This window comes from Silurus meridionalis, chromosome 6, assembly GCF_014805685.1.
Source record: "Silurus meridionalis isolate SWU-2019-XX chromosome 6, ASM1480568v1, whole genome shotgun sequence".
Lineage (NCBI taxonomy): Eukaryota > Metazoa > Chordata > Actinopteri > Siluriformes > Siluridae > Silurus > Silurus meridionalis.
In genome coordinates, this window is record NC_060889.1 from 11416528 (window position 1) to 11442883 (window position 26356).

At 37.9% G+C, this 26356-nt stretch overlaps 2 protein-coding genes and 1 long non-coding RNA gene across 3 annotated transcripts; 1 reads left to right on the forward strand and 2 right to left on the reverse strand.

The window, feature by feature from the left end:
• Positions 1–597: 597 nt before the first annotated feature.
• Positions 598–8532, reverse strand: sdr16c5b (short chain dehydrogenase/reductase family 16C, member 5b). Its single transcript, XM_046851033.1, has 6 exons — positions 7961–8532; positions 7042–7161; positions 6806–6905; positions 6556–6700; positions 5350–5475; positions 598–1131 (listed from the first exon to the last, which is right to left on the reverse strand). Exons 1-6 carry the CDS (start codon positions 8279–8281, stop codon positions 1035–1037), a joined length of 909 nt encoding a protein of 302 aa, XP_046706989.1. The 5' UTR covers positions 8282–8532; the 3' UTR covers positions 598–1034.
• A 3464-nt stretch (positions 8533–11996) lies between these two features.
• penkb (proenkephalin b) lies at positions 11997–15892 on the reverse strand. Its single transcript, XM_046851034.1, has 3 exons — positions 15738–15892; positions 14930–15067; positions 11997–13178 (listed from the first exon to the last, which is right to left on the reverse strand). The coding sequence occupies exons 1-3, from the start codon at positions 15744–15746 to the stop codon at positions 12543–12545; spliced, it is 783 nt and encodes a 260-aa protein (XP_046706990.1). The 5' UTR covers positions 15747–15892; the 3' UTR covers positions 11997–12542.
• Positions 15893–16082: 190 nt separating this feature from the next.
• LOC124386959 lies at positions 16083–20336 on the forward strand. Its single transcript, XR_006926059.1, has 3 exons — positions 16083–16483; positions 16597–16809; positions 18398–20336. It is a non-coding gene; the product is annotated as an uncharacterized LOC124386959 (long non-coding RNA).
• Positions 20337–26356: the final 6020 nt, after the last annotated feature.

The window sequence follows — 26356 nt, forward strand, 5'->3', positions numbered from 1 at the left end:
GATGCTTGTAAGCAGCATATATTGCATATAAAATAGAGGGAAAACTGCGTTGAAGTCATTATTAATTTCACAATATTGTGTTTTTTTTTTTTTACTCAAAGTAGTTTCTCCTACTATGCCTCTTGGTTCAGATTCAAAGCAATCACAGAACCCCCTGCCTCTTAATTTGCTACTGAAGCGTAAATGAGCGATCGTTGACATTCCTTTTAAATAGTGATAGGTTATCATGAACGACTTTTGGAGTAATGGTATGTTATTATCATAATGGTGGATGAAGGGTGATTTGATTGCACCACTATTATTGTTAGCTCAGTAATCTTCTTTAGAGAGTAAGTGTTCCCCGGAGGCGTGCAATCCATCTTGAGGATGAATGGTTGAGAAATGCAGTACTTAGCGCAACAGTTCGTTAAGGCTCAGTAAATCTGGCAAATGACATTTCATACCGGGGATCTGAACGTAGAATTATACATTTGAAAATCAGCCGATTTCGTGGGTCCGTGAGTGTTTAATCAGATCCATATGAATGTAGTACAATATATTTACCTGCCTATTAAAGAGGCTTGCTACAAATCCAAAGAACAAACAACAAAGTCACACTAAAAATTTATAAAGTTTATTAGGTTTCACGTTGAAAGGAGTTTAATTGCTTCAACAGTTCCATACTACCTACATATCACTCTTAGTTAAAAAGTTAAAAAAGCTTTTGCCCTTCGTTAAAAATATTTCAACAATACAAGATATGACACATTTGCAACCAGTATGTACTAGCTGCTTTAGTTTACAAATGATCTCCACTAAACACAAACGGTATTGTAAAACATCTTTAGACATTTGCTACTATTATTACATTGTTATTATACTGGCAAATTTGATGTCTTTTCCAGATCAAGTGCCTGTGAGTGATTACAGCTTAGAGCTGTATTTGCATTGCTATTGCTTTGCATATTTTTAAATAATTCTTCATTGCTTTATTCTTCTAAATGCAGTTTAGTGATTCCGAAGCTTCACGGATGGGGTTAATTTTTCCTCAGGCTTCAGTTGCTCTTCTTGCCATGCCCTTTGAACTTAGCCATAAAGTCAAAAGCTCCCATATATTCACCAAGCAGCACTCCTACTTTAACGGGCAACAAACTGAAAGAAAAATAAATAAATGTTAGAGATAACTGTTATATGTTAATACAAAATAAATGTCATTTCATCTTTATATGCTGTACAGCATGTTTATATTTCCATGTTTATGGCATCATAGTAGTAATATTAGTATAGGAACTGATAAGAATGTGATCTTTGGACTTGCAGTAAGCAAAGAGTTGCAAAACACTTATCGCTTATGAATCTGCAAAATAGAGATGCACTTTTTACAGCAAGACTGTAAACTTAATGAAATAATCTGCTACGTTTAATAGAAATAGTGAAATTAGTGTAGAAACGAATACAAAAATAGGAGCGAAATAAAGTTGAAATGTAAGAAGAAGTAAAAAAAACAAATGTAATTTGCATCAAAATGCTTTTGCGTACTATATTCCATAGCATCATGTATGCCAACACTTTAGTGCTACAGTTTTAAGGCAGACACCTGCAAGAGAAGGATTAATTTTCACTGAAACTACTGAAACTTAAACTGTGCTACCAGGTTTCCTGACTGTCTCATCAGAGAAAGAAATGTGCTGACTGATGATCTATCGCGATCATGGCAGAAATATACAACTATAATTCCAAAAAAGTCGGGATGTTGTGTAAAATCTAAATAATTACAGAATGATATGATTTGCAAATCTAATAAACCCATATTTTATTCAGAATAGAACATAGAAAATATATCAAATGTTTAAACTGAGGAGTCATTTTGGAAACAACCCGGCCATTACGGTTGCACAAGCCAGTGCACTCTTTGTGCCGGTCCCAAGCCCAGATAAATGGGGAGGGTTTCGTTAGGAAGGGCATCCAGCGTAAACATGTGCGAAATCAAATATGCGGATCACGAAAGAGAAATTCATACCGGATCGGTTGAGTACCAACAACTGACACAGGTATCGTTAGCCGACAGGGTACTGGTGGAAATTGGGCTATTGTTGGCCAAAGGAGGAGAAGGAGAGGAGGAAGACTTCTACAGAGACGGCAGGAAATGGAGCAGTGTAGGAGAGTGGAGGTTTGGGTTGGTACTCTAAATGTTGGCACTATGACGGGTAAAGGAAGAGAGGTAGCTGATATGATGGAGAGGAGAAAGGTAGATATGTTGTGTGTTCAGGAGACCAAGTGGAAAGGGAGTAAGACCAGGAACATTGGAGGTGGGTTCAAACTGTTCTATCGTGGTGTAGATGGAAAGAGAAATGTTGTAGGGGTGATTCTAAAGGAAAAAGAATACAGTAAGAGTGTGGTGGAGGTGAAGAGAGTTTCTGATAGGGTGATGATCGTATAGCTGGAAGTTGATGAGGTGATAATAAATGTCATCAGTGCTTATGCTCCACAAGTGGGTTGTGAGATGGAGGAGAAGAAAAAATTCTGGAGTAAGTTAGATGAAGTGGTAGAAGGTGTAAAAAAAAAAAAAGGATAAGATGGTGGAAACTGAAGGAGGAAGACTGTAGTGTGAGATTCAGGGAAGAGGTCAGACAGAGGCTCGGTGATGGTGAGGAGGTGCTGGATGATTGGGCAACTACTGCAGAAGTGATAAGGGAGACATCTAGAAAGGTACTCGGTGTGGCATCTGGAAATAGAAAGGAAGACAAAAAGACGTGGTGGTGGAATGAGGAAGTGCAGGAAAGCATAAGGAGAAAGAGGTTGGCGAAACAGAATTGGGTTTGACAGAGTGTTGAGAAAAGTAGACAGGAGTACAAGGAGATGAGGTAGCAGGTAAAGAGGGATGTAGCAAGGCCAAGAAAAAGGCATATGGAGAGGTGTATGAGAAGTTGGACACTACAGAGGGAGAAAAGGATTTGTACCGATTGGCCAGGCAGAGAGACCGAGCTGGAAAGGATGTGCAGCAAGTTAGAGCAATAAAGGATGGAGATGGAAATGTGTGAATAGTGTGGAGAGTGTGTTGAGAAGATGGAGGGAGTATTTTGAGCAGCTGATGAATAAGGAAAATGAGAGAGAGAAGGTTAGATGGTTTGGAGATGGTGAAGCAGGAAGTGGACAGGATTAGTAGGGAGGAATAGAGAGCAGCGTTTAAGAGGATGAAGAGTGGAAAGTTGGTTGGACCAGATGACATACCCGTAGAAGCATGGAGATGTTTAGGTGAGATGGCAGTGGAGTTTTTAACAAGATTGTTTAACAGGATTCTGGAAGGTGAGAGGATGCCTGGGGAATGGACATGGAGTGTGCTGGTACTGATCTTTAAGAATAAGGAAGATGTGCAGACCTGCAGTAACTACAGGGGAATTAAGTTGATCAGTCACACCATGAAGTTATGGGAAAGAGTAGTGGAAGCCAGGCTAAGAAAAGAGGTGACCATCTGTGAGCAACAGTATGGTTTCATGCCGAGTAAGAGCACCACAGATGCCTTATTTGCTTTGATAATGTTGATGGAGAAGTATAGAGAAGGTCAGAAGAAGTTGCATTGTGTGTTTGTGGATTTAGAGAAAGCGTACGACAGAGTGCCGAGAGAGGAGTTGTGGTATTATATGAGAAAGTCAGGTGTTTTAGAGAAGTATGTGAGGGTGGTGCAGGACATGTATGAGGACAGTGTGACAGCAGTGAAGTGTGCAGTAGGAACGGCAGACTGGTTCAAGGTGGAGGTTGGACTGCATCAAGGATCAGCTGTGAGCCCTTTCCTGTTTGCAGTGGTGATGGACAGGTTGACGGACGAGGTCAGACAGGGCTTGTAATCTGTATCAGACACGAATGGACTCCTCTCCCAAAACTCCAAAAACTTATCTCGTCAGTTCCCAGACACATTCGGACAGTTGTTTGAAGAAGAGGGTATGCTAAACAGTTTACAGAAGCTAAACAACAAATTTTTTAGATGTGTTACGGCCATCAAATACAAAATTACCTTATTTTATCCTTAAAATGGTATATTTCCTAAGTTTAGACATTTGATGTGTTTTTTCTGTTATGCTGTAAATAAAATATGGGTTTACTAGATTTGCAAATCATTGCAATTATACAATTCTAATTATTTATATTTTACCTTTACAACTTTTTGGAATTGGAGTATACAGTAAAACCCTGTTGTACGAGCAACTAATAGTACGAGCAAATGGAGATACAAGCGACCTTGCTCGCAAAATTTTTACCCTATTTCACGAGCAAATTTCGAAGGCACGAGCAAACCCACGCTTACTGGTTCCCCGCTTTCGACCGAGTAGCATCAGTCACTTAGTTTATGACGTATTGCTCGGTCACGCTCGTTGTTCAATGCAGCAAAAACTTAACTTTTTTTTGTGTTATATTTTTATTTCACTAGAAATCTTGAAAAATGTCTCCCAAGAAAATCAGTGATGGTGCTGTGAAAACGAAAGTAAATAGAATTACCATTGAAACCAAAAAGGTTACGAGCGTGGTGTGCGTCTCACACTCGCAATCAACCACTACCACATGGTTAAGTGTTAAATTATGTTAACATTACGGTAATTTGCGGTGTATTTGTTTGTTAAAATAGGCTATAAATACTTTTTAAGTGCAGAAATAAGCGATCGAATGAGGACTTGGAACGGATTAAATCACTTTTACATTCATTCTTATCGGTAAAATCAGTTAGAGCGTACGAGCAAATGGACCTACGAGCAATTTTCAAGAACGAATTATGCTTGTCCAATGGGGTTTTACTGTAACAGCAGATCGAAATTTGTGGCAAATGGTACAGACAAAGTACTTAAATAACCCTTTTGCAATTTTTTCATTCTGACAAGTAAAGTGTACTGGGTGTTAAATGTTCTCTACCAGAATAAATATCCTATCCCCTATTCTGCTGCGTTTTTTCTTTTTTCTGGCAATATTTTGTGTATTTTACATCCTATGCCAATTCCTGTTCCAAAAGTGAACCCGTATACCTAAAAGAGGTAGTATAATCAGCACACTCCTACACGTACGCACACAAACACAAAGAACAATTTGGCAGAAACCTGGCACACGATCAGTCAGACATATAAGTGGTTTATCCATTATGGCATCATAGTCTGGTTTCACTAATTTAAATCTTAAATGATGGCACAATTATGCAAGAGTTCAAAGAGGTTTGTGCACAAACAGCAGAAAGCTGTGTGTGTGTGTGTGTGTGTATGGGCTCTCACAGACATACGGTATACAGATAAACAAAATCCTGAATACACAACATGAGCATTGGTTACACACACAACAAACACAGCAGTGTTGTTTCCTGGAGTGAATTAAATCTTAAATGTGACTTACTTCTTTAGAGCGATGATTACATAGATGCTACGAGGCAGATAGACATAGACCTGATCTCTCTGAACAGCATCCACGATCTTTCTACACACATAATTTGGCTCCAAAATGGGCATGAGTCTCGGCCACCTACAAAAATACACAAACATATTTAGGAGTCGTTTTTAACCAGTTAACAAATAGTATACTTATAAAAGAACAGAATTTCTTGGCTTTAAGAATACACTTTACAACTACTACAATTATGAAATGTAAATGTCATTAGTCTGAAGAAATTTTATTAAAACTGCATCTGTCACACACAGTAAATCCCTGGCAAGCATAATCAAGGTTTTATTTATTTATTTAATTATTTGTAATGATTTATGTAACTCTTGACTCATTCAAACTAGTACTTAGTAGTCCATAAGCTATATCCTCACTAGGCTACAACATAGTGAAATAAGATTTTCTTATCTAAAGATTATTATTTTTGGTCCCAACTTTCAACTATCACATCATCTTAAATTCTTTCATAGAAGCTATCCAAAAACAGTGTTTAGGATATGCCATGATTTAATAATTAAATCTACCAGATGCATAATAACTAATTTGAGCATCCGCAATGGTACAGAAATGATAGCAAAAGAAAATATCTGTAATACAGAGAACTCTAAATGCTAAGTTCCTCCTATGACATTGTTGAATATCAAAACTAAGATTATTCACACTATTATTCTTAGATGACTTTATTCATTTCACTTAGTGAATTGCAATTGAATTTAGCAGAAAATGTTTGGTTCTTTCTTTCTTTCTAAAAAAAAAAAAAAAAAAAAAAAAGCCTAAAAGTGCGAAAAGAAAAACATTATTTGCCAATTTTAGTCTTGACATTATAAAGACATGTCCAGGTTTAATAAACTGTATATTTTGCATGATGTTATTTATAATAGGAAATGCCAAACAGATTTGCATTTTTCCAAGATGGCAGCTTTTTGTTTTGATTTTTGCAATATATACCCCTAATCTGAAAAACACTCACCTATATACAAACAGAAAACACACAATGATCGTTTAAGTAAAAACTGACATCTCAGACACTGCCTGAACTAAACACAAACATATGTTAAACCACTCATTCTTGTATTCGCAAGCATTCAATTTTTTTCCACATGGTGACACGATGTCTCCAATCGAACGTTTTTACACACTGTGATACGTTCTGAGTCTTACTTTGTGTTAGCCCCTTCAAACATTCCAGTGTTGATGAAAAACGGACAAACTATGGTGGTCTTCACTCCATCGCAGCCCATAGCCAACATCTCCAGACCTATGGACTCGGCAAAGCCCACTGCAGCAAACTTGCTAGCACAGTAATCTGTCAAATACACACAAACACACAGCCACCGGTTAGACTTGATGGTTGTTAAACAGGGGGGAAGTCAGTGTTTGCAGTCACACAAATTGTGTTGTAGGTTTATACCTGCCAGTCCGCTAACACCGATAAGTCCAGCTGAGCTAGCTATGCTGACCACATGACCATGGTTTGCAGCAATCATAGCTGGAAGAAAGGCCTTACACGTCTAAAGAAGGAAGCAAAATCACTGTGGTGCAAAAAGATTTTCCTGTGTTTGTCATTGCACTGAATAATGTAAATCTAGAAATGTGTACATGTGGGGAAAAAAATTGACCCTGCAAAGGAATGTCATAGTTACTAACCCAGAAATGTGCCATGCTGTTGACCTCCATAAGCGTATCTGAAGACTGCAGGAACTTCTTCCCCGTGACAACACCAGCATTGTTCACCAGAATATTAACATCACCCACCTCTCGTTTGACCTAAGAAGCCAAGCAAATTGAATCAGCCTTATTTAGCTCCAACTGGAAAACATACAGTGATGCAGTGCTTTCAGTAATCAGCTCTGTTTTCTAGTACAAATTAGCAGTGTTTGGAATCAAGAGGCTTTAGTAGCTTCCATGCCAAACTGTATGTCTGTGTTCAGTTATCCACGTCATGTCTGGTAGCATAAATATCGAAAAGTAAATTACATTTCACGGACCCAATCAGTATATCTTAATTTAACGAACTGAATCCAACTATTGTAAAATAATTGTTCAGGATTGGGGGCCAAATGGTTAGCTCATTTCCTGTCTAGACTTGCCTCGGTCTAGAAATAAGGAAATAAAAAACCTTCAGATAAGTGATCAAATATCATCAAGACTCACTCCAAACTTTTATCTAGAGCACTTTACGTTTAACTCTAACTAGTAAGCCGAGTTGAGTGGGCTCGGTTTAGCCTCTTTGTCTCTTTACCTACTAAACCAATAACCTGTTTGGGTTAAATTCAGGTCTGAGATTAAAAAATGTGAACGAATACAGTTTCTAACCTTTAACAGTTTTATGTATATGTGTATAAGGAAGCACTTGGCTCTTTATGAGGACAGAATGTCCCCTATATAGGTGAATATATGCAAATATGACCTTGTAGGGACATTTGATTTGCACCAATGAGAAAACGGGATAGTATATATCCATGAAATGCAACACATTGTTAAGTAAAAGAACACATAAGTACGTGTAGAGTAGTGTGTGTGTGTGTGTGTGTGTGTGTGTGTGTGTGTGTGTGTGTGTTCCTACTTTGTCGGCAACTTTGTACACCTCCTCCCGGCTGCTACAGTCGCAGGTGTATGTGTGCGCTCGCGCGCCGTGCGCTTCTTGCACGAGGCGCGCGGTCTCCAGGTTTCCAGCCTCGTCGATGTCCCAGAGGACGAGGCGCGCGCCAAGCCGCGCGAACTCCTGCGCCATGATTCGGCCGAGTCCAGATCCGGCACCGGTCAGCAGCACCACCTCACCCGCGACACTCTTCCTCCGCGCTGGCACAAATAGCCGGAAAAGCGCTTCTAGGTAGTACACGACCGTCAACCCGAGCACCTTTAGGGTCTCTAAGAAAAAGTTCATGGCGGCAGAAGAGTCTGGACGCGAGATGTAAGATTCTGAGCTTCGAGTAAATTTCTTTAAACTGTAAACTCCGTCATCAGCCTCACTCTGTACATGAAGTTTACTCACCCCCAGACACCAACACGGGCGATGAGTTCATTCGCTTTTTTCTATATAAACAAGCGGTTAAAGGTTGACCTTCGGTCTGCAAAACGTCAAATTACACTCAGATACAAAGGTCGGTATTTGTGCGGGCGACTCGGTAACGGTACAGGATGTGGAAGGCGCGGCTTCTTATTGTTAACTCTTTGTGAGCCGACAGGCGCAAAACTGTGAAACTGTACAGTTCAACAACACTTCAGAAACACATACTTACATTTTATTGTTTGAATAAAACATGTGACTTTCAGTTTCAATCTAACTGAATTGAAGAGTGTTACATCTATTGTACATATCAGAATGGCATTTTACTCAGTTACAAAAAAGAGAGAGATATAACCTGATTATTAATCTAATCTATCAATAAAAAAATCTAATTTTGTTATCTATAAATAAATTGACACACCGTTTATGTTAAGTGGGATATAGTGATTGAATGATAACACATTTGTTTTTTTTAAGGGTATGCAAACTTTTGTTCTCAAGGCGACTTTGTAGGCATTTCAATAAAATGAAGGAAAGATTGAAATTTGTATGAATAAATAATAATACCCTGCATTGCAAATCTCAACACTACAGTATTTTAAAGTAAAAAAGAATGTGAGGTTCTGCTGAACACATTGATGGGATAAAACAGTTTTGAGTATAGTATAAAACTGTTCAAATATATTATTGTTGAAAGAGTCCTTATTTAACTCCAGAATGTACGTTAAAACGATATGGCTAAGGGTTAAAACAGAGAGAATTCCTTTGAGGGGAAGAAGGTGGAGCTAATTCCAAGTTGAGGTGACCCAAGAGCATCTCCCCCTAATATGAAAGATTTCCTGTAGGGGATTGGGATTGAGGGCAGTCCATTAATGTCATGGGGCCCAACATTCCTATGGCTGCTCCTGCCTACAGGACGTAAACATCAAAGACATGTATGTGGGAGTGAAATAAACGGTTTCTCAGATATATCAACTTTAACACAGATGCAGGTAATGTTTTGAGATGCAAATGCAAATTTCTGAACAGCCAGTAAAGGCACTGGACATAAATCTGGGGTCCTTTTTATTAAACAGGGGAAAAGACAGGTAAGAATTGAAAGGAAATCAGATATGGCAAATGACATGCCTGTCGGCCTGAGAAAAAATTTCAGGATCACATTTCATATCGTAGGAATTCTAAAAGCTACTAAACCTGTTTAACCTTTTTCCTGAGTTGAAATATACACCATATTCACACACAAGCCTCATTGTCATCTCTTCACCCAAACTCTTTTTCTTCATAAGATCTTTAAAAATATCCTGCTTTTTAAATTCTTGGACCATGTTATTAAATCTCTATATGCTCTCATTAATACATCCTGCTCTATTGCTTACCAATAGTTATGCAGATCATTCCCAAACATACTCAGCCCTCTTACCAAACAATTCCAAACCAGTAGTCTCACACAGTGTCAATGTATGGAGCAAATAAATAGTTGGATGAGTCAAAACGAGGTTGGCAGCAAAGTGGTCCATTTCAGAATTAGTGCAAGTCTCAGCTCCAGGGGGTTCATTTGGGTGTACTAATAGACTCACACTAGACTTTTACTAGCCATATTAAGAATTCGATTTAAAGGGTTATTGTGCCTACAACACCTCGAGAAATTATCCATGTTTTTATAACCAACAGGGTCGTCTTCTGTAAAATAAATAAATAAATAAATAAAAATCTCTTAAATCGCCTTCCTAAAAAGACTAACAACTCATTTAAAATGCTGCTGAATGAGTTTTAACCAAATCCAGAAGATGCACATTAGAATAACTCCTCTTATAAAATCTTTGTACTGGCTTCCAGTTTGTTACAAGTTTGATTTCAGCATGTTGCTTCTAGTCTATAAATCACAAAATAGTCAGGGTCCTAAAATTACTTTGTTATATGTTAAAAGAAAAAATAAACCAAAAAGGTCTGTTAGATCCAGGTGTCTATGGGTGCAGGTCAACTGGTAATACATGGACACAAAACTAAACCCAGTGATGCAGCATTCAGTATTTATGCTGCTTAAAACTGGATTAATTTCTTTCTTTATGTGCCTACACATAAACTGTTAGGACTCGCGCTTCATGTCTGTTGCTTAATATTCTTTGTACTACTTTTTCAGCACCTTTGCATTTCATTTTATGCTCTAAACTGTATTGTGAACTTGTACTTAAATTGATTACAATTAAAGAGAATTTTGTTGTATTTTATCGATTGATAAAATAACAGAGCACAGTTCACACTCACAACTGAGATTTCCACAATTGGGATTTTATCTGCAGAACTTTTGCCTAAATTGCATTAGGAATAAAGCTGTAAAGTTGCTGGGTGAGGCCATACTAAAAAGACTCAGTCATTGTTGTTATGTGTAAGGACATACAAAGTCCTTAGGTGACATTATTAAAAGTTCTATATAGGATTGCAGCAAGCCTAGGTGAAAGGTTTATAACAGTTATTATGCACTACGTAAGCTAACATAATCAGCAGTTCAATTAACTTGTATAATGGTTCAGAATGGTTTTATTTAGAATAGGGTGTAGGATAATTATGAAGGGGGGGGTAAGGTTGACATAGGCTCAACTGTACTGAGGACATTACAGAGGACAATATACAGAGGACAATGTACAAAGACAATGCAATACATGTAACACCCATGTGCAAATAAAAAATAATAAAGTTGTAATACATTAGGATAAGTGTAGAGTGTATACAAGCAATGCAAATGTCAATTAAAGTTAAATGAAATGAATAGGAATGATGGGGAAATAAGTTTAGATAAACAGTATACTCCTACTTGTTCTATACTCCTATGTGTATTTGTCAAATAATTAAAATAGTTGTGTTAGTAACCCCAGAAAGACCACATACAAACCTTGGAATACTACCTGAAGATGGAGTGGTTAGCTAAAATTGTTTTAATCAGTCTATGAAGCAATATCCAAGGAATTACTATGAAGCATTTCACTGCTGCGGTAGAAAAATCAGTGTTTTTTTTTCATATAATGGATCAGCAGGACCTTCATATAAAGATGCCATAGAAGTAAACTGTTCCCTTCTCACTCAGACTTTTCTCATTACCAGGTAAATGTGCTGCCTTACTGGGCCTTAAGTAGGACTGGGCCCAGATCTCTTAGACCACAGCTCTCAATCTAAGACTAAAAATGTTCAGATCTGAGGGTCGCTACAAACATTTTTGCTGCATCTCACTGAGCATGAGAAATGTTCAGATGAGCACAGTGGTCTTCATATTTGTTATATGGAAGATTTTTTGGAACAAGCAAAACTAAAGCTGTCTGCCTGGTTGAACTAAACAATTGGGTGAAGGGCCTTGGTAAGAGAGATGGCCAAGAACACAGTGGTCACAGCTCCACACATGGTCTAGCTCCACTGACCATGTGTGCAGTTAGGAGAAACTGATTTTGGCTTTATGGCAGAATGGTCAAAAGGAAGTCTCATGCTGATGGTATGTTAAAGCACCTCTCAGGGATTTTGGCAGCATCTACTATAATTTAGACTTTATGAACTATAGCTATATTTATGAAAACCATAGTCATTTTGAAACACAGACACATTGTTTTGCAGTTTCAAGCAGTTTATTTAAGCTGTACAGCATATAACAAATGTAGACAGTTAACAGAACAACCCACTATGAGAAACACTGCTGTGGGAGGAATTCACTCGATTGTGGTTATTAAAATAACTTTTACACCACTAAGTCTGTTATGGTGGTAACAAAAAAAGATATATATTGTCAAAGTGAATTTGGTGTAGAGAACTTTATCTCTAGTGGAGCAAACGAAAGAGGGAAAATGCATGTCTGACAGACAAGCATCAGTGATAAAACTTTGTAATTGATCTGCTGTCTGATTCTGCTACACAGACTTGCATCTACGATCCATGAATTCCAGTAGCCACAATATACCTCTGTGTTGTTTTTTTTACATTCTGAAAATGTTGAGCACTACAAAGATATTACAAGCAAATTTGTACAAATCATGTCAGCAAGTGCATTAATAAGCATGTTTGTTTTTTTGTCATAATTACGAAGAACCTTTAACAATTAACAGATGAAGGGGGATCGAACAGAAATATCAACAGCTAACTGCAGTCTGCAAGCATGTCAGTATTCCACAAAACCCCCATATTTCTTTACCATCTCTGATGACTTCTCTTGCTCTTCCTCCTCGTGTGGTGAACGTTTAAAGACACCTCTGTAAAATTTAGGCTCCTCGCCCCAATCTGGCCTGCCCACCCGCCGCATAAACCCACCGTATCGTTTCTGTAGTGGTTTTGTGCCACCCCCTGAGTCATAACCCCTCCTCATGAAGCCACCATAACGCTTTATCATGCTCTCTAACTCCTCAACCCCTCCCTTCACTTTAGGGATGTCCTTCATTGGAGGCCCTTCCTTTTCAGCATCATCTTCAACCAGATTGGCCAGCATCTCCATGTCACTCTTAGACAGGATTTCTCTGCCTCTGTCTATGTCATCTGGCTGTGGCTCATAAACCTCTGCCGCTTTTTTCATGAAGCCTCCATAGCGTTTCATAAACCCTCCATAACGTTTCATGAAACCACCGTATCGCTTCATGAAGCCACCATATCTTTTCTCGTCATGGTGTTGTTGGGGTAAGCTATAGGTTTCTGTGGATGCTTGACCTGCTTCCGGCGTGCTTTCGGTTGTCTGCAGGAAATCTTGACATATACCCCAAGAGCCACCAGTGGAAAGATGACCTTCACACTGCAACACACATTCCTGCCAAAACACATTATTATGGTTTTTGACATCTGCAGTCATTAATCTTAAAACACATGTACATTCACTGTCAAATTTACCAGGAACACCTTTACAACTGCACATTTAGCCAAGTATCTGGCTGCAACACAATGCATAAAATAATGCAGATACAGGTCAAAAGTTAATGTTCACTTCAATATGAGAAGGAGCGCATTATATCTGTGACTATGACTCTTCATAGTGCCAAATCGGCTGGTTTGAGTATTTCAGAAACTTCTGAACTCCTAGGATCGTCACACACTATTTTCAAGTTTGCACAGAATAGGGCAATAAAATATTTTTTTTAAGTCCTATAAGCGAATGGTTTGCACTATGTTGATGAGAGAGATGAAAGTAGAATTAATTTGAGTTGACAAATGCAAATTTTAACCATTTACAAGCGTGGTATCAGATCATACTACACATCAAACTACAACATAGAACAGCAGAAGACCACATCAGGTTCCACTCCTGTCAGCCAACAACAAGTGTATGAGGTTATAATCGACACAAAGTAACCCAAACTGAACAATGGAAAAAGTCCAGATAATATGTTTTCTGTTAACCACTGTCCAGCTTTTGGAAATATTTAATTCAGCCCTTCGAACACTAACTGATGGTTAAAGTCACATAGATTACACCCCCCTTCTGATTTTTACATTACCCAAAGCTCTTGACCTGTGTCTGCACGACTTTTACATTGTGTTGTTGCCAGATGATTGGCTGATTAGGTAATCGGATAAATGTGTAGGTGTATGCGAGGTGCGTGTACATATTAACACCTTCTTACTCTGGCATAAATAAACACATCAGTGCTGATGGTTGTTTTATACTAACATCAAAGTCAATATTAGACATGACTAACTGCATTCTTTTTTCTAACTGCAGCAGTGGGTCATGCTTAATGAGTAAGTGTGTGCGGGTGGGAAGCAGAATTAAGCTCTTGAGATACCACATGAATTTTAATGCAGTGGGAATTTTTAAGCAAAACTAACAACCTTTGTTGCATTCTACTGTGTATTACGTTGCATATTAATATAAGTGAACTTAAACTTAACTTTAAATGATAGTGTTTAATCTCTTCAGTTCTTTGATGCCATGTCTGTATTTCCAAATGTAATTGGGTTACAAGATTAGAATGTTTAGAAGAGGAAATAGATAGAAAGAATGCACATTTAAAGCTCTGTTTTTTTTAACACACACACACACACACACACACACACACACACACACACACACACACACACACACTCGTTTGTCAGTCGCATTCACAAACAGTTTTAGGGCAGCTTTGATCAATACACCATCAAGCACCATGAATTGATTCAGGGAACATGCCATAGCTTGAAAATGCTACACAATCAATATATGACAGACAATATTTCTCTTCTCTTCTAGCATTAAATGGATGTATTATCAATATATATTGGCTTTTTTTACTCTTAAGAAGGGCATGAATCACAGAATTGCACTCTCAAACAAAATGATGCATTTTATTAGGGTGAAATACTGTATAAGATAGACCTTGACAGCATTTAAAAAGAATAGAATACGAATAGAATAATAATAATAATAATAATTTTATCATTGCTTCCCAGCCTGGAGTCCAGTAGATCTTTCTCTTCATTATGACAGCTGTGCAAAAAAACATATCTGAACTGCGTTATGAGGAAAAAGTATTGTAGTGAACGCTAAAGAGCAGTGAAAGCGCACAATCTTGCCACACTTACTAAAGAGTTGGCGTGTGTGTTTTGCAGGCGCAGGTGCACGGAGCAGTAGCCGCAATCCGAGTCACAGTCCGCGCTCACCATCCGCATGCACGCGCTGATGAAGAGCGCCCAGCGGATGCGCATCAACCCCGAGCACGGCTAGACCCACACACACAAACACACACACACACACACACACACACACGAAAAAGCAAGGAAAAATAGAAATGTTTGATGACACGTTTGATAGTATTTAACAGTGCTGGGATGTGCGGTTCCAGCATGCAAATCTGCTCGTGACTTCTTATTGCAATCCACTTTAAACACTAATGTCTATTTGAATAATTGTTTTATGGCTGTGCGGCACTGAGAGCTGATCCTACTTACTAATATTATTGATAATACTACTACTACTACTACTACCAATAATAATAATAATAATAATAATAATAATAATAATAATAATAATAATAATGAAATCAAGATTCATTATCAAGAAAAATGAATGTTAGACTATTAGAAAAAGGTTAAGAAAAACGTGTTAAAACAAGTTTTACTTTATTATATTATCAGGGATTCGAGTGCATTGTATCAATGTTAAATATATAGTTTTTTTAAGATCGACAAACCGACAAAAAATTCCCCTTTATACGGAATATGCACGCTGAAAATGAGTTTTATATACATCACGATTTTATAAAATCAAGCTATATAAGATGATATATAAGATATAGGACTTGTAAGATGATGCACCAGAATCAGATAAGTAGCTTGCTTTACCTGATAATTGCTATAATTGAACTCTGGCATGTTTATGAGGATGACTGACCTTCATCATTGCTTTGTGCGCAGCGTCCGCTTCTGTCGCGCGCCGCCGAGTGAAGAAGCCGAAGTGCAGCCACAAGTTCGTCCAACTAAAGTAAAGTGAACTGAGGGAGCAGGAGAGAGACAGGCAGAGGAGAGAGAGAGAGAGAGAGAGAGAGAGAGAGAGAGAGAGAAGGGGCTGGCTGACGGGCTTTTCCTCTTTAGAACTCGTGTCCGTGATGATAAGTTGCCCTCTCCACGACGCGCGCTATTCCGGCGTGAAATGACGCAAACGGAACGAACCGCTAGAACATACCGCCCGTCTCCATCCAACGCGGCTAATTATGCGAGATTGCGAGAAGGAGGTCGCGTTGAAAAGGGTCAGTGCGGAGGCACGAGGGTCCCTGTCTCCTAAATCACATCCCAGCGCGAGCTCAATGGACCAAAGCCGCATCCTCCATTTCCATTAGGTTAAAACACTTCTAGGGGTCTAACACACAGTCACATACAAACACATACACAGCAACGGGGTATGTTTTTCCTATGGGGTCACTGAAATGTTCTCAGATATGAAAACCCAGCCAATATCAATCCAACACTACTGTATCTAAATCATTATCCTGTTTGATGCCTTTCACTGGAATCGTGCAATGACTGTGATATTGCATTCATGCTTTTGCTGTAGGATTTCAACTCCATTGGAATCTTTTCTCTTCGCCTATTGACCACTTTTGAAGGTTATTGATGCAAAGCACTCCAACAGCCACACAGGTATAAATTCATATTCGATCTAAAGCACTAAAGAAACACAAACACAAAACTACAGCTGAGAAAGATTTTCAGCTTTATAAGCTATTCTATTTTCTCTCTACATCCTCTCATAGCATGGTGATAGGCTCTATTGAGAGATGTATGACTGCAGACGAAATATACAGACTAGAGCACCCAATCGCAAGCACACGTTTTGCTTGCCTACAAGGCCAAAAATGGACCAGCGCCATCTTACCTCAGTGACCTCATCACATCTCGCACTGCACCACGCTGTCTGAGATCTTCCAGCACTGCTCGACTGGTACCACCTTCTCTCAGAATGAGAGGTAAGTACACTTCAAGGCTCTTCTCTGGTCTGGCACCGAGGTGGTGGAATGAACTTCCCCTAGATGTCCAAACAGCGGCATCCCTGATTATCTTCAAGCGACGACTGAAGACCTAACTCTTCCTGAAACACTTAAATTAGCACTTTCCAAGTTTGTAAAATTCTAGGGTTATATTTATATTAAGTTTGTAATCTGGCATACCAGTGTAGATTTATTCATGACTAGAGATTTAAAGCACTTTTGTACGTCGCTCTGGATAAGGGCGTCTGCTAAATGCCGCAAATGTAAATGTAAATGTTTTGACAATCTTTGTGCTTAGAGATTTTAGATTTACTGCAGAAGTTCAGATTTGAACAGAACATACAGGAGCTACAGTGGGCACCAGTTCACCAAATTGGACAGTTGTAGACTAGTTAAAGACTAGGCAATGCTTGGCTGATGAACATGTAATCTGATAAAAACATGAAATTCTGTTGTCGTAGTCCATCTGCCTTAAGACTTGACATATTGAGCATTCTGGGATGCTTCTCTGTTTAGCACATTTGTAAAATAAACAAAACACAAAAAGGTTATTTGAACCAATTCTCTTCTGACATTACATCAACAAGATGACTCCCACTCTGACCTACAGTTATAGTACCGTATTTTTCGGACTATAAGCCGCTACTTTTTTCCTACGTTTTAAACCCCGCGGCTTAAACAACGAAGCGGCTAATTTAAGAATTTTTCCTGGGTTCTTCCCGGTTTCACAAAGTTCAAGCCAAAAAACTGAAGCCCATAACATTAGACCAATGAAATTTCCGAACGAAAACGAAAAAACGCACCTCACCTGTATTCTGAGCTGCACGGCATCGGGAGAAAAAACGTTTTTTTTAAATGCCAAAAGATAAACTCCCGAGAGAAATAGTTGTGAAAGGAAGGAGGAAGACAGTGAACAATGACTTTCTTGGTAGGCTACTGTTTAGATACAAGCCGTTGTAGCGCGTTGAGTCTGGGTGAAGGGAGAGCTCGCTAACTCCAGTTGCAACAGAAATTATATAAGCACAGACAGGTTTCCAAAACTCGTGCTTTTTTATTTTTCTTGGCAACAGCGTTACGGTTTAGTCAAAGAAACTTAGAAATGGGCATCAGAAAATAATAAGGACATAATCCTCGTCTTGAACACACGCAGTAATACTGGAAAAATGCAGTGGCATGCTATTCCCAAAATAGCGCTATGCTCCTAAAGGAAGCGCAACATATTTCACCCGTTACACCGCGTTGTAACGTGTCTTTCGTTAAAGCCTGTGTAAAGTTCATTAGTGTAGACACCTGCAGCTTATAGTCCGGAATTTACGGTATTTCCTGCCAATCACTGTACAATTTAGGGAATGTTGTATGTGAAATCTAAGGGGTTTTAGCAGAAGTTTCTGAACTACTTCAAACAAAGCACCTCACACAAATAACCATGGCATTTTCAGTTTTATAAGATTATATTTTCCCTGCATTCTGATGTGAAGATTAACTGAAGCTCTTGACCTGTGCTTGATGTTATGCATTGCGTTGCTGATACATGACTGGCTGATTGGATAACTGCATGGGTGAACAGATGTTCCTATCAAAGCAGATAGTAAGTGTATGCTTTTCTCTGGTTTTTGCATGCCCCTCCATATGTTTGGGCTGCAGCTGGAAGCTGTGTCTTTATGTTTGATACCTGTTTTTCTCTTCTTTAGCTTTTTTAGTTTTATATACATTCCTTCTTTGCTGGCTTCGTTATTCTTCCTTGCTCTAAATTTTGACTTCGGTCTGTTTAAATTTGTTTTAATTAATTTCTCTATAATGACTTTGTCAGTCTGCCCCCTGATCCCTTCTATGGTCTCTAAAAAGGATTTTTGGAAAAGCTTCATATAAAAAAGGCCTCTGCTTACACCCTGTGGTCTCTGGCTCCTGTGTGATACAGAGGATTTTTTTGTTGTTGTTTTTTATTATTATTTTGTCCTGTATTGTACTCATGTAAAAGTGTTTTCTAGTGCTGTGAAAAGAGCAGTGCAAATTAGCAATTGTTATGCAATTATTTTCTTTGTTATAAATGGAATGGGCATTTGTATTACTCCTACCGCATTGGCCTTTATAGATATTTTCATATTCATACTTGATTTGAGGACATATATATTAGTAGAAAATGTAAAACAGGTGGATATCCTTCTTCAATGTTTCTTCGAATCAATTTCTAGAAGGTCTGAGGTAAGGTTAGTGTAAATCTGCACAGTCAATACAAATGATCATTTGCATAATAATTACGTTTTTCATTAAAGTAATAGGTACTTTTAGATAAGCACGTTGAAGGATGAGGAGAAATAATACCAACAGCTAGACCGTTTTATTGAAGCTGTGTTTCCTGAACACATTTCATGGTCCATATAAAGGTATAAAAACCACAAGCAGACATAGTCATCATAAGTAAAAACCTAAAGTAATATCCACAAAAAGACAGCTGAGGATCAAAACATCATACAGCAATAATCCAATCCAAAAAAGAAAAAGAAAAAAACGTCTGGGATTCAAACTGATCTTTGCGCTCATCTTTCTGTCAGCATCAAATTACCAGATGGAGTTGCCTAACACTGATAAAGGCTCTCTTTGGAAGAGGGTGAGATGAAGGACATTCTGTGACATCTGATGGTATAAGTGTGACTCACAAGTGAGGAAAAAAAAGCCATGGAAGCCGCCAAGATATCTGAACAGCATTTGCCATCAATCCATGTCTAACCAGATGAACAGAATGGGATGGTGTACAATAGTTTAAATATTTTTCCTTTTAACCCAGATGGCTTTTAACCCATTGAGCTTGCACTGCTTATCAGACTGGCCAGTTACTGAATATTGCGTTTTAGATCCATTCTCTCATTGAACTTGCAATGTTAATCTGCAGTCCATGTTGATGATTTTGATGTCAGTGGTGTAGATTTACTCATTAATATGTAAAAAATATGTCAATCATCACAGAATGCTAGGAGCACAGAGGTTCATAATGCAGGAACTTTCAAAAGCAAAGAACAATCACAGTTCGAGGACTGTGCTGCATAATTAGTGATATCATTTTATGTATGATGAGTATTGGTATGTATGGGGCAGCATGTTACGGATAAAATCTAAACTATATGGACAAATGTCCGTGGGCATCTAATCATAACACTTGGATGTGATTGTTGAACATCTAATTACAGATTTATCTCTCTTTTGGTGTTATAATAATCTCATTTTCCTGGGATGGCTTTCCATAAGATTTACAGTAAGTGCATGGCTTTAGGGATTTGCCTATTTAGTGACAAGAACATCACCGATGTAAGGTGAGGAGGTCTGTGGGCAGGTTGTGGGCCCACACTCAGGCATAATTTGGCTAATCCACTGTGGCCCCGAATTTCATAGGGCCCAGTGGTCTGCCCTCAGTGGCAGTGACTTCAGCAATATGTGAAGTATTAGCTAAATTATTAAAGTATTGGACTTTTGATTTTAAGGATTTGAGTTAAAATCCCAGCACTATCAAGCTGCTACTGCTGGGCCCTTGATGGGCCCAAAATGCTGTAAATGTAAACCTTGGCTAAGTATACTTTATGGATCTCAATTTGCAAACATGGTCATGCTGTAGCAAGCTTAAGATCATTATTTCCAGTGAAGGAAAATATTGCATACTAAACATTGTATACAATTGGGTGCTTCCCACTTTGTGGAAACAATTTATGGAAAATATAAGTATGATTGTCAGGTGTCCACAAACTTTTGGCTTTGTAATAGTGTCTTGGATTACAATAATAATGCCGTCTTCCCATGATATGTTTTTTTCGAAACAGTGTTCTGTTGTTCGGTTTGCTCATGATGTGTGGCATGTAGTCATGACTTTGTCAAAAATGTAGAGCTGTCATTCCGCGGCCTCCGCCATGTCGGTTAAATAGTAACAATTTAGTTTTGATTGAGTTAGAGAAGTGTGTCTGTGTATGTGCTCTACGAAGGGAAGCTGGTGATTTTCTATTATTCTTGTGACACTGATTGCCTGAGGCATTACACATTAAATTATAACTTGCCGTTCAGTTGCGAAGTGATACCAGATAAAATATTTTTTTTTCCCTCCGGAGGAAGAAATATTAGACTCTTTCAGCAATCCGAAGTAAGCAAATGGCAAATCAAAAATACATCTAAATTCATTCCTGCAAAGGTAAAAATCTACATAGTAATTGTAATGTATTATCATTTGGAAGCATGGTAATTAGACATGTACTTAATGGAGGCTATACTGAATATACTAATCTATATTTTATTATGAAGCCGGTTCGCTTGACTGGTGATGGATATAAATACGTCTACAGCAGATCCACTGAGACCAATTTACCGAGTTAGCACTGGCACAAGAGGCTGCTAAATGTGACAGTCATTTCTCAAAACACAGAAGTCTGCAATGTCGTTGTATGATTCACAGTGTTTGTTAAAGATTTATATCTTCAAAATGACTTTACAAAGAAACATTAAGTATGTCAGCTTGCATTAACATTAAATAGTTTTAGCGAAACCGGATCATTTCTATTTTTGACAACAACTTAAATGCAACTGAACTACAGTTTTTAATAAAGAAACACTCACATATAAGCTGTAATTGTTACACACACATTCTACATACAGACAAGATGTTCAAAGATTCCTTCGAGTATGCCTTTGCTGTGCTTCCCATAGGACTTATGTGCAGTTATGTAACATTAATTAGAACACACAAAACATAACCTTTACCTCTTTCTTTTAATTTTTTTCTATTATAGTTGTCTAAGTGTATATTTTATTTTGGCAGACATGAGGGGGGCAGTCATTGGGGGAAAACATAAAATTGTATTATCATAATAAGCTTTTCCAATTTGGATGCTACTAGAAAAGTACACAAGATTTAACATTGTTATAAAAAAAATACTGTGACATGCAATACATAATAATATAAAGTGTAATGAATAAAATGTAAGGAAAAACTGGTGTTATAATGTATTTTTTTTTACCACTTGTCCACTTATATGAATACAGAATTCTTTTAACTGATGATTTTATACTGTGATGAATTATTTCTGATGGACTGATGCTTTGTTGCAGTATCACAATATCACAATTCTGTTACACAAGAATCGCTGTTTAACTCCATTTCCCATAATACACCTCAGACTACAAACATGAACTCATGGGACAACACCACCCACACTTAAATTCACACATCATTATCCTAACTTCAAAATATTTGTTTAGCTTTTTGTACACAACTATGCTTTTTGGCTTTAAGATTATTCTTCTGGTTCTTGTGGTTTTTAAAGATCCTTACCTGACTTTGAGCCTGTTCCTTGACCTTGTGTTTTGCTAATGGGTTTGGACTTGCTTGCTAGTTACCATTCTATGTCATCTGACATATTCACTGAATAGTTTGATGAGTTTAAAAATGGTCAATCATTGGAATATTTTACACAAAGATCTCCACCACAATCATAACAGATCAGGAAAGCTCTTTCTTTATGTCTCCCAGGACAGTTCCAGAGGTCTCTTGTGGCAGCCAAGTGACTTATGAAGACAGTAATTCTGTAATTTCACTCCCATCTGTATGTAAAAATATAATGTGAATGCACATACATGTAAAGTATATAGACAGTCCAGCTAAATAGGGTTTGAACACAGCAAGTCATTTTCACTTCCTATAATTAAAAAAAGAAAAGCTTCTGATTTTGCAACAAAGTGAGCCGTGCAAGGGGAACTCACATATCCAACAAAGGCAATGCTGCACTTCTATTTTGACCATTATGGAGCTGATAACAATTACATGCCTGAGAAAGTGGTGTGTGGTGAAATCTTTAAGGCTATTTAAACTTCTCCTGCAACTGCAATTGTTGCTAAGTCATGTGTGTGCTCAAGTAAGCAAAAATTACAAATTTGGGCAATATATATAAAAAAAGAAAACACAATGTGAAGTTAATGCAAAGAATTGCAGTATACAGTATGTAAACATAATGTGCAGATAAACACAAACAATACACACTCTTTTAATACTGACGCATTATTTTGAACATTATTATGATGCATTATTTAAATGTATGTTATTAATTATTGATTTATTCATTTATTTATTGCACATGAGTCATATACATGGTCCAACTCACAAAGGGGTCCATTATTCAAGCCCATTATTTTGATAATCATCAGACAAAAGAACAATTTGCGATGGCTGCTCCATTTAAACCACTCCAAACTGTCCAGTTATAAGAGCTATATAAAGACATACAAGTGTGCGTTTGCACGTGCGTGCACAACCACACCCCCACACACACACTCAGAGTAAATGTTTGACAGTTTATCTTATAATACTAACTTTTTCAGAACTATGAATTCAAAGAAGATTTAAAGCTTCCCATTAAAAGATTCAGCATCAATCATGGGTTCTCCAAACCTGCATCAATATGTTAAAATGTACTCATTGATAAATTGATTTGATTTGCACAGCCATCTCTTTACTTGCTTAGTTTTCTTTGTGCTTCGAGGATGTGCCATCATCTCTTTAATATGTTCTGGCACGCAAGATAAAGCATCAGGTCTGATGCTTGCATAAACATTACATCTAGCACTAGATGAAGATGAAGGGATTAGGCAGTATAAAAAAGTTATACACTGGAATTTTTTGTAATAGCAGCAGGTTAAATATTTATAAGATAGCAAGAATGAAAAAAACGTCTCTTTACATCCTTGCATACAATAGATACATTAAGATGAATCAACAAGTTATTCAGCCATTTATATATTCATATCATATTTTTTTTAATGTTGTTATTTTGCAGCCTGATACTTCAATCATTCAAATAGTTTTTTTTTCTCATTAATCTACATTCAGTGTTCGAATTGAAAACAAATTGAAAAAATTGTATTTTTCCAATTCTATTTCTCAATTAAATAACCTAAATTATTACATGTACATAAGTATTCAGACCCTTTGACACACTTGAAAATGAGCTCAGGTGCCTGCCAATTCACTTGATCATTGCTAAGATGCTCCTACACCTTAGTAGAGTACACCCATGAAAACATGTATTGCTTGGACACGATGTGGAATGGCAGACACCTCTCTATAGAAGCCCTCACAGCTGTCAATGCATCATTTCTGCTGTGTGTTTTCTATGACGCAGCCGCAATTTATTAGATGGTTTACCATTTCTTTTACTGAAGCACATAAGCTAAACTATAGAATGCTTAAAGGGTCTGGCCATGGCACATCGTACCTTTTTTTCCTAGTAGCCTGGAAGTAATTAATCTCTCTTTAAGCTTAGAAAGATTAGTTAATTAACTACACAGCGCACTGTTAATTAATTTAGTAGATTTTCTCCTGCTAAGTCACTGTGAAGTAATGTATTGTGTATAATATGTATTTAATGTATTTGTGTTTCCATTAACATTTATATAATGTATACCACCCACACTCTTTCTCTCTCTCTCTCACACACACACACACACACACACACACACACACACACACACACACACACAGACACACAAAGCACAGTGCTCTGCATTGTGTGTATCTTAGAAAATAGAAGCTTATTTTCCATTCACATATTTTCATATGCATAATACAGTTCACCTGAAAATAACAGACAGTACTCAACCTTAATCCAGTCCTTATTAAGCCAGAGATTTGCTTTGAATGCTGATCCTACTTCCTAATGTTCAATTAAATAACTTATTCTTTTACTACCTATGAAGATTAGAAAAACTCAGATGTTTGTTATTTCTCTAGTTGAAGTTCTGATGATAATACTGAGGATAAGGATTGCTGAAACTCACCACAGAGCTCATTGTTTGCAATGAAGAAACATTCAGTTTCTAGATTCTGGCAAAGGGAAAACGTGTTTTTTGGCACTAAGGTTCCAGTGACCCCCCCTATATTTTATTTTCTCAATTAAATAGCATGTAATATGTGCCAATATTTCCTATAAGGCTAAAATGTCTTTAGAGAGCAGTGCTCCATTATGGTGCTCCGCATAGCACATAAACAGCTGGACACTGACTCGCCAGCTGCCACTTTTAATAGCACTTGAGAACCCTCACTCATAAGAGTGTACTTGACCCTTTGCAAACAGGGAAAGATCCATAATTTGTGGTCTGCTATTCCCCAGTGGCAGATTTATCTGGGCCTGCTGGTCAACAACAAGCTGAGCCATGGCATGTTGAACCAGGTCTATCAACACATTAGCTGCAAAATTTCATTGTCACTACTTAAATGAATTGTAATATGTTTGTCTGACAGACAGTGAGTATTCAAGCAACACTCACATGCTCGGGGCTGCTGCATTCTCTATTTATTACTCTTCTTCTTACTTTTATACAGGAGTCACAGATAACCCCAGCCACTCTTAGTGCCGGTCCCAAGCCCGGATAAATGGGGAGGGTTGCGTTAGGAAGGGCATCCAGCGTAAAAACGTGGCAAATCAAACGTGCGGATGATTCGCTGTGGCGACCCCTAATGGGAGAAGCTGAAAGAAAGTATAGTATACAGGAGTCACAGATACTAGTATCCCAGCCAAGTGTAACAACTCTGTATATAGTCTCTGAGTCTGGTCATTTGACTGATTAATTTCTCAGTGTCCATCAAGGGTGACCGCCCAATCAGCACAAGTGATAATATTCTCTTCATTCTTTTAAAAGCTTTGGCATATAAGAAAAAGAAGTACAAGAACCTGATCAGTGAAATCCTATATGGTAGACAAGGCTAGAGCTTGCCTTTATGTCTAGATTAGTCTTATTCAGAAAGGGCTGGTGTGTGTGCAGATCTTCATTCCAACTAAACAGAAGGCGAACCTGAGGCTATTGAAAGCCAAGATCAATAGATGTACAGTACCAGGTGGAATCTGGTGTGGCTTCTGCATGATTGATATCAAAACCTGCATCCACACCAGACCTCTGTGGATAAGATTGGACACCACTAGTCTAGAAAACAGGGGGTGGGGGGGGTCTCTAATCTGACTCTAAATCATGCATCAAGGGCCATCCATAGATGCTCAGGCAGCAAAGCTTTGGACCAAGGAACAGGAGCTCTGGGCAACTACTGCTAGATAATAAAACAAGGCATCAGCTGGGTCATCTGGGTTAGGGTGCCATGATGATATAGTGACATCAGGGAAAAATCAAGGCTTACTGATTTAAACTGGCTGCATTATTACAATGTATAAAAATACATCACAAAAATTGTATTTGTCAAAATTAAATAATACATTTCCTAACACTCGTAGATATTGCAATTCGCACGTATACTTCTCAGTTTCAGCGAATAAACGAAAATGAAAATAGTGACATATACTGATATATATATTCTGCTACTGTATAGTGGGAGAAAGTCTCGAAGGCGTGTTATTTTCCTCTTTTGTAGTTGCTGTCACTCGAGCTTTATGACCTGCTCATCACATTTTGCAACAAAAGTCTCTTCTGAAAATGACGTCTTAATTGCTGCATTTTTCAATTGTCACAAAAAAGACACAGTACTTCATGCAGTCATCTATTATATGAG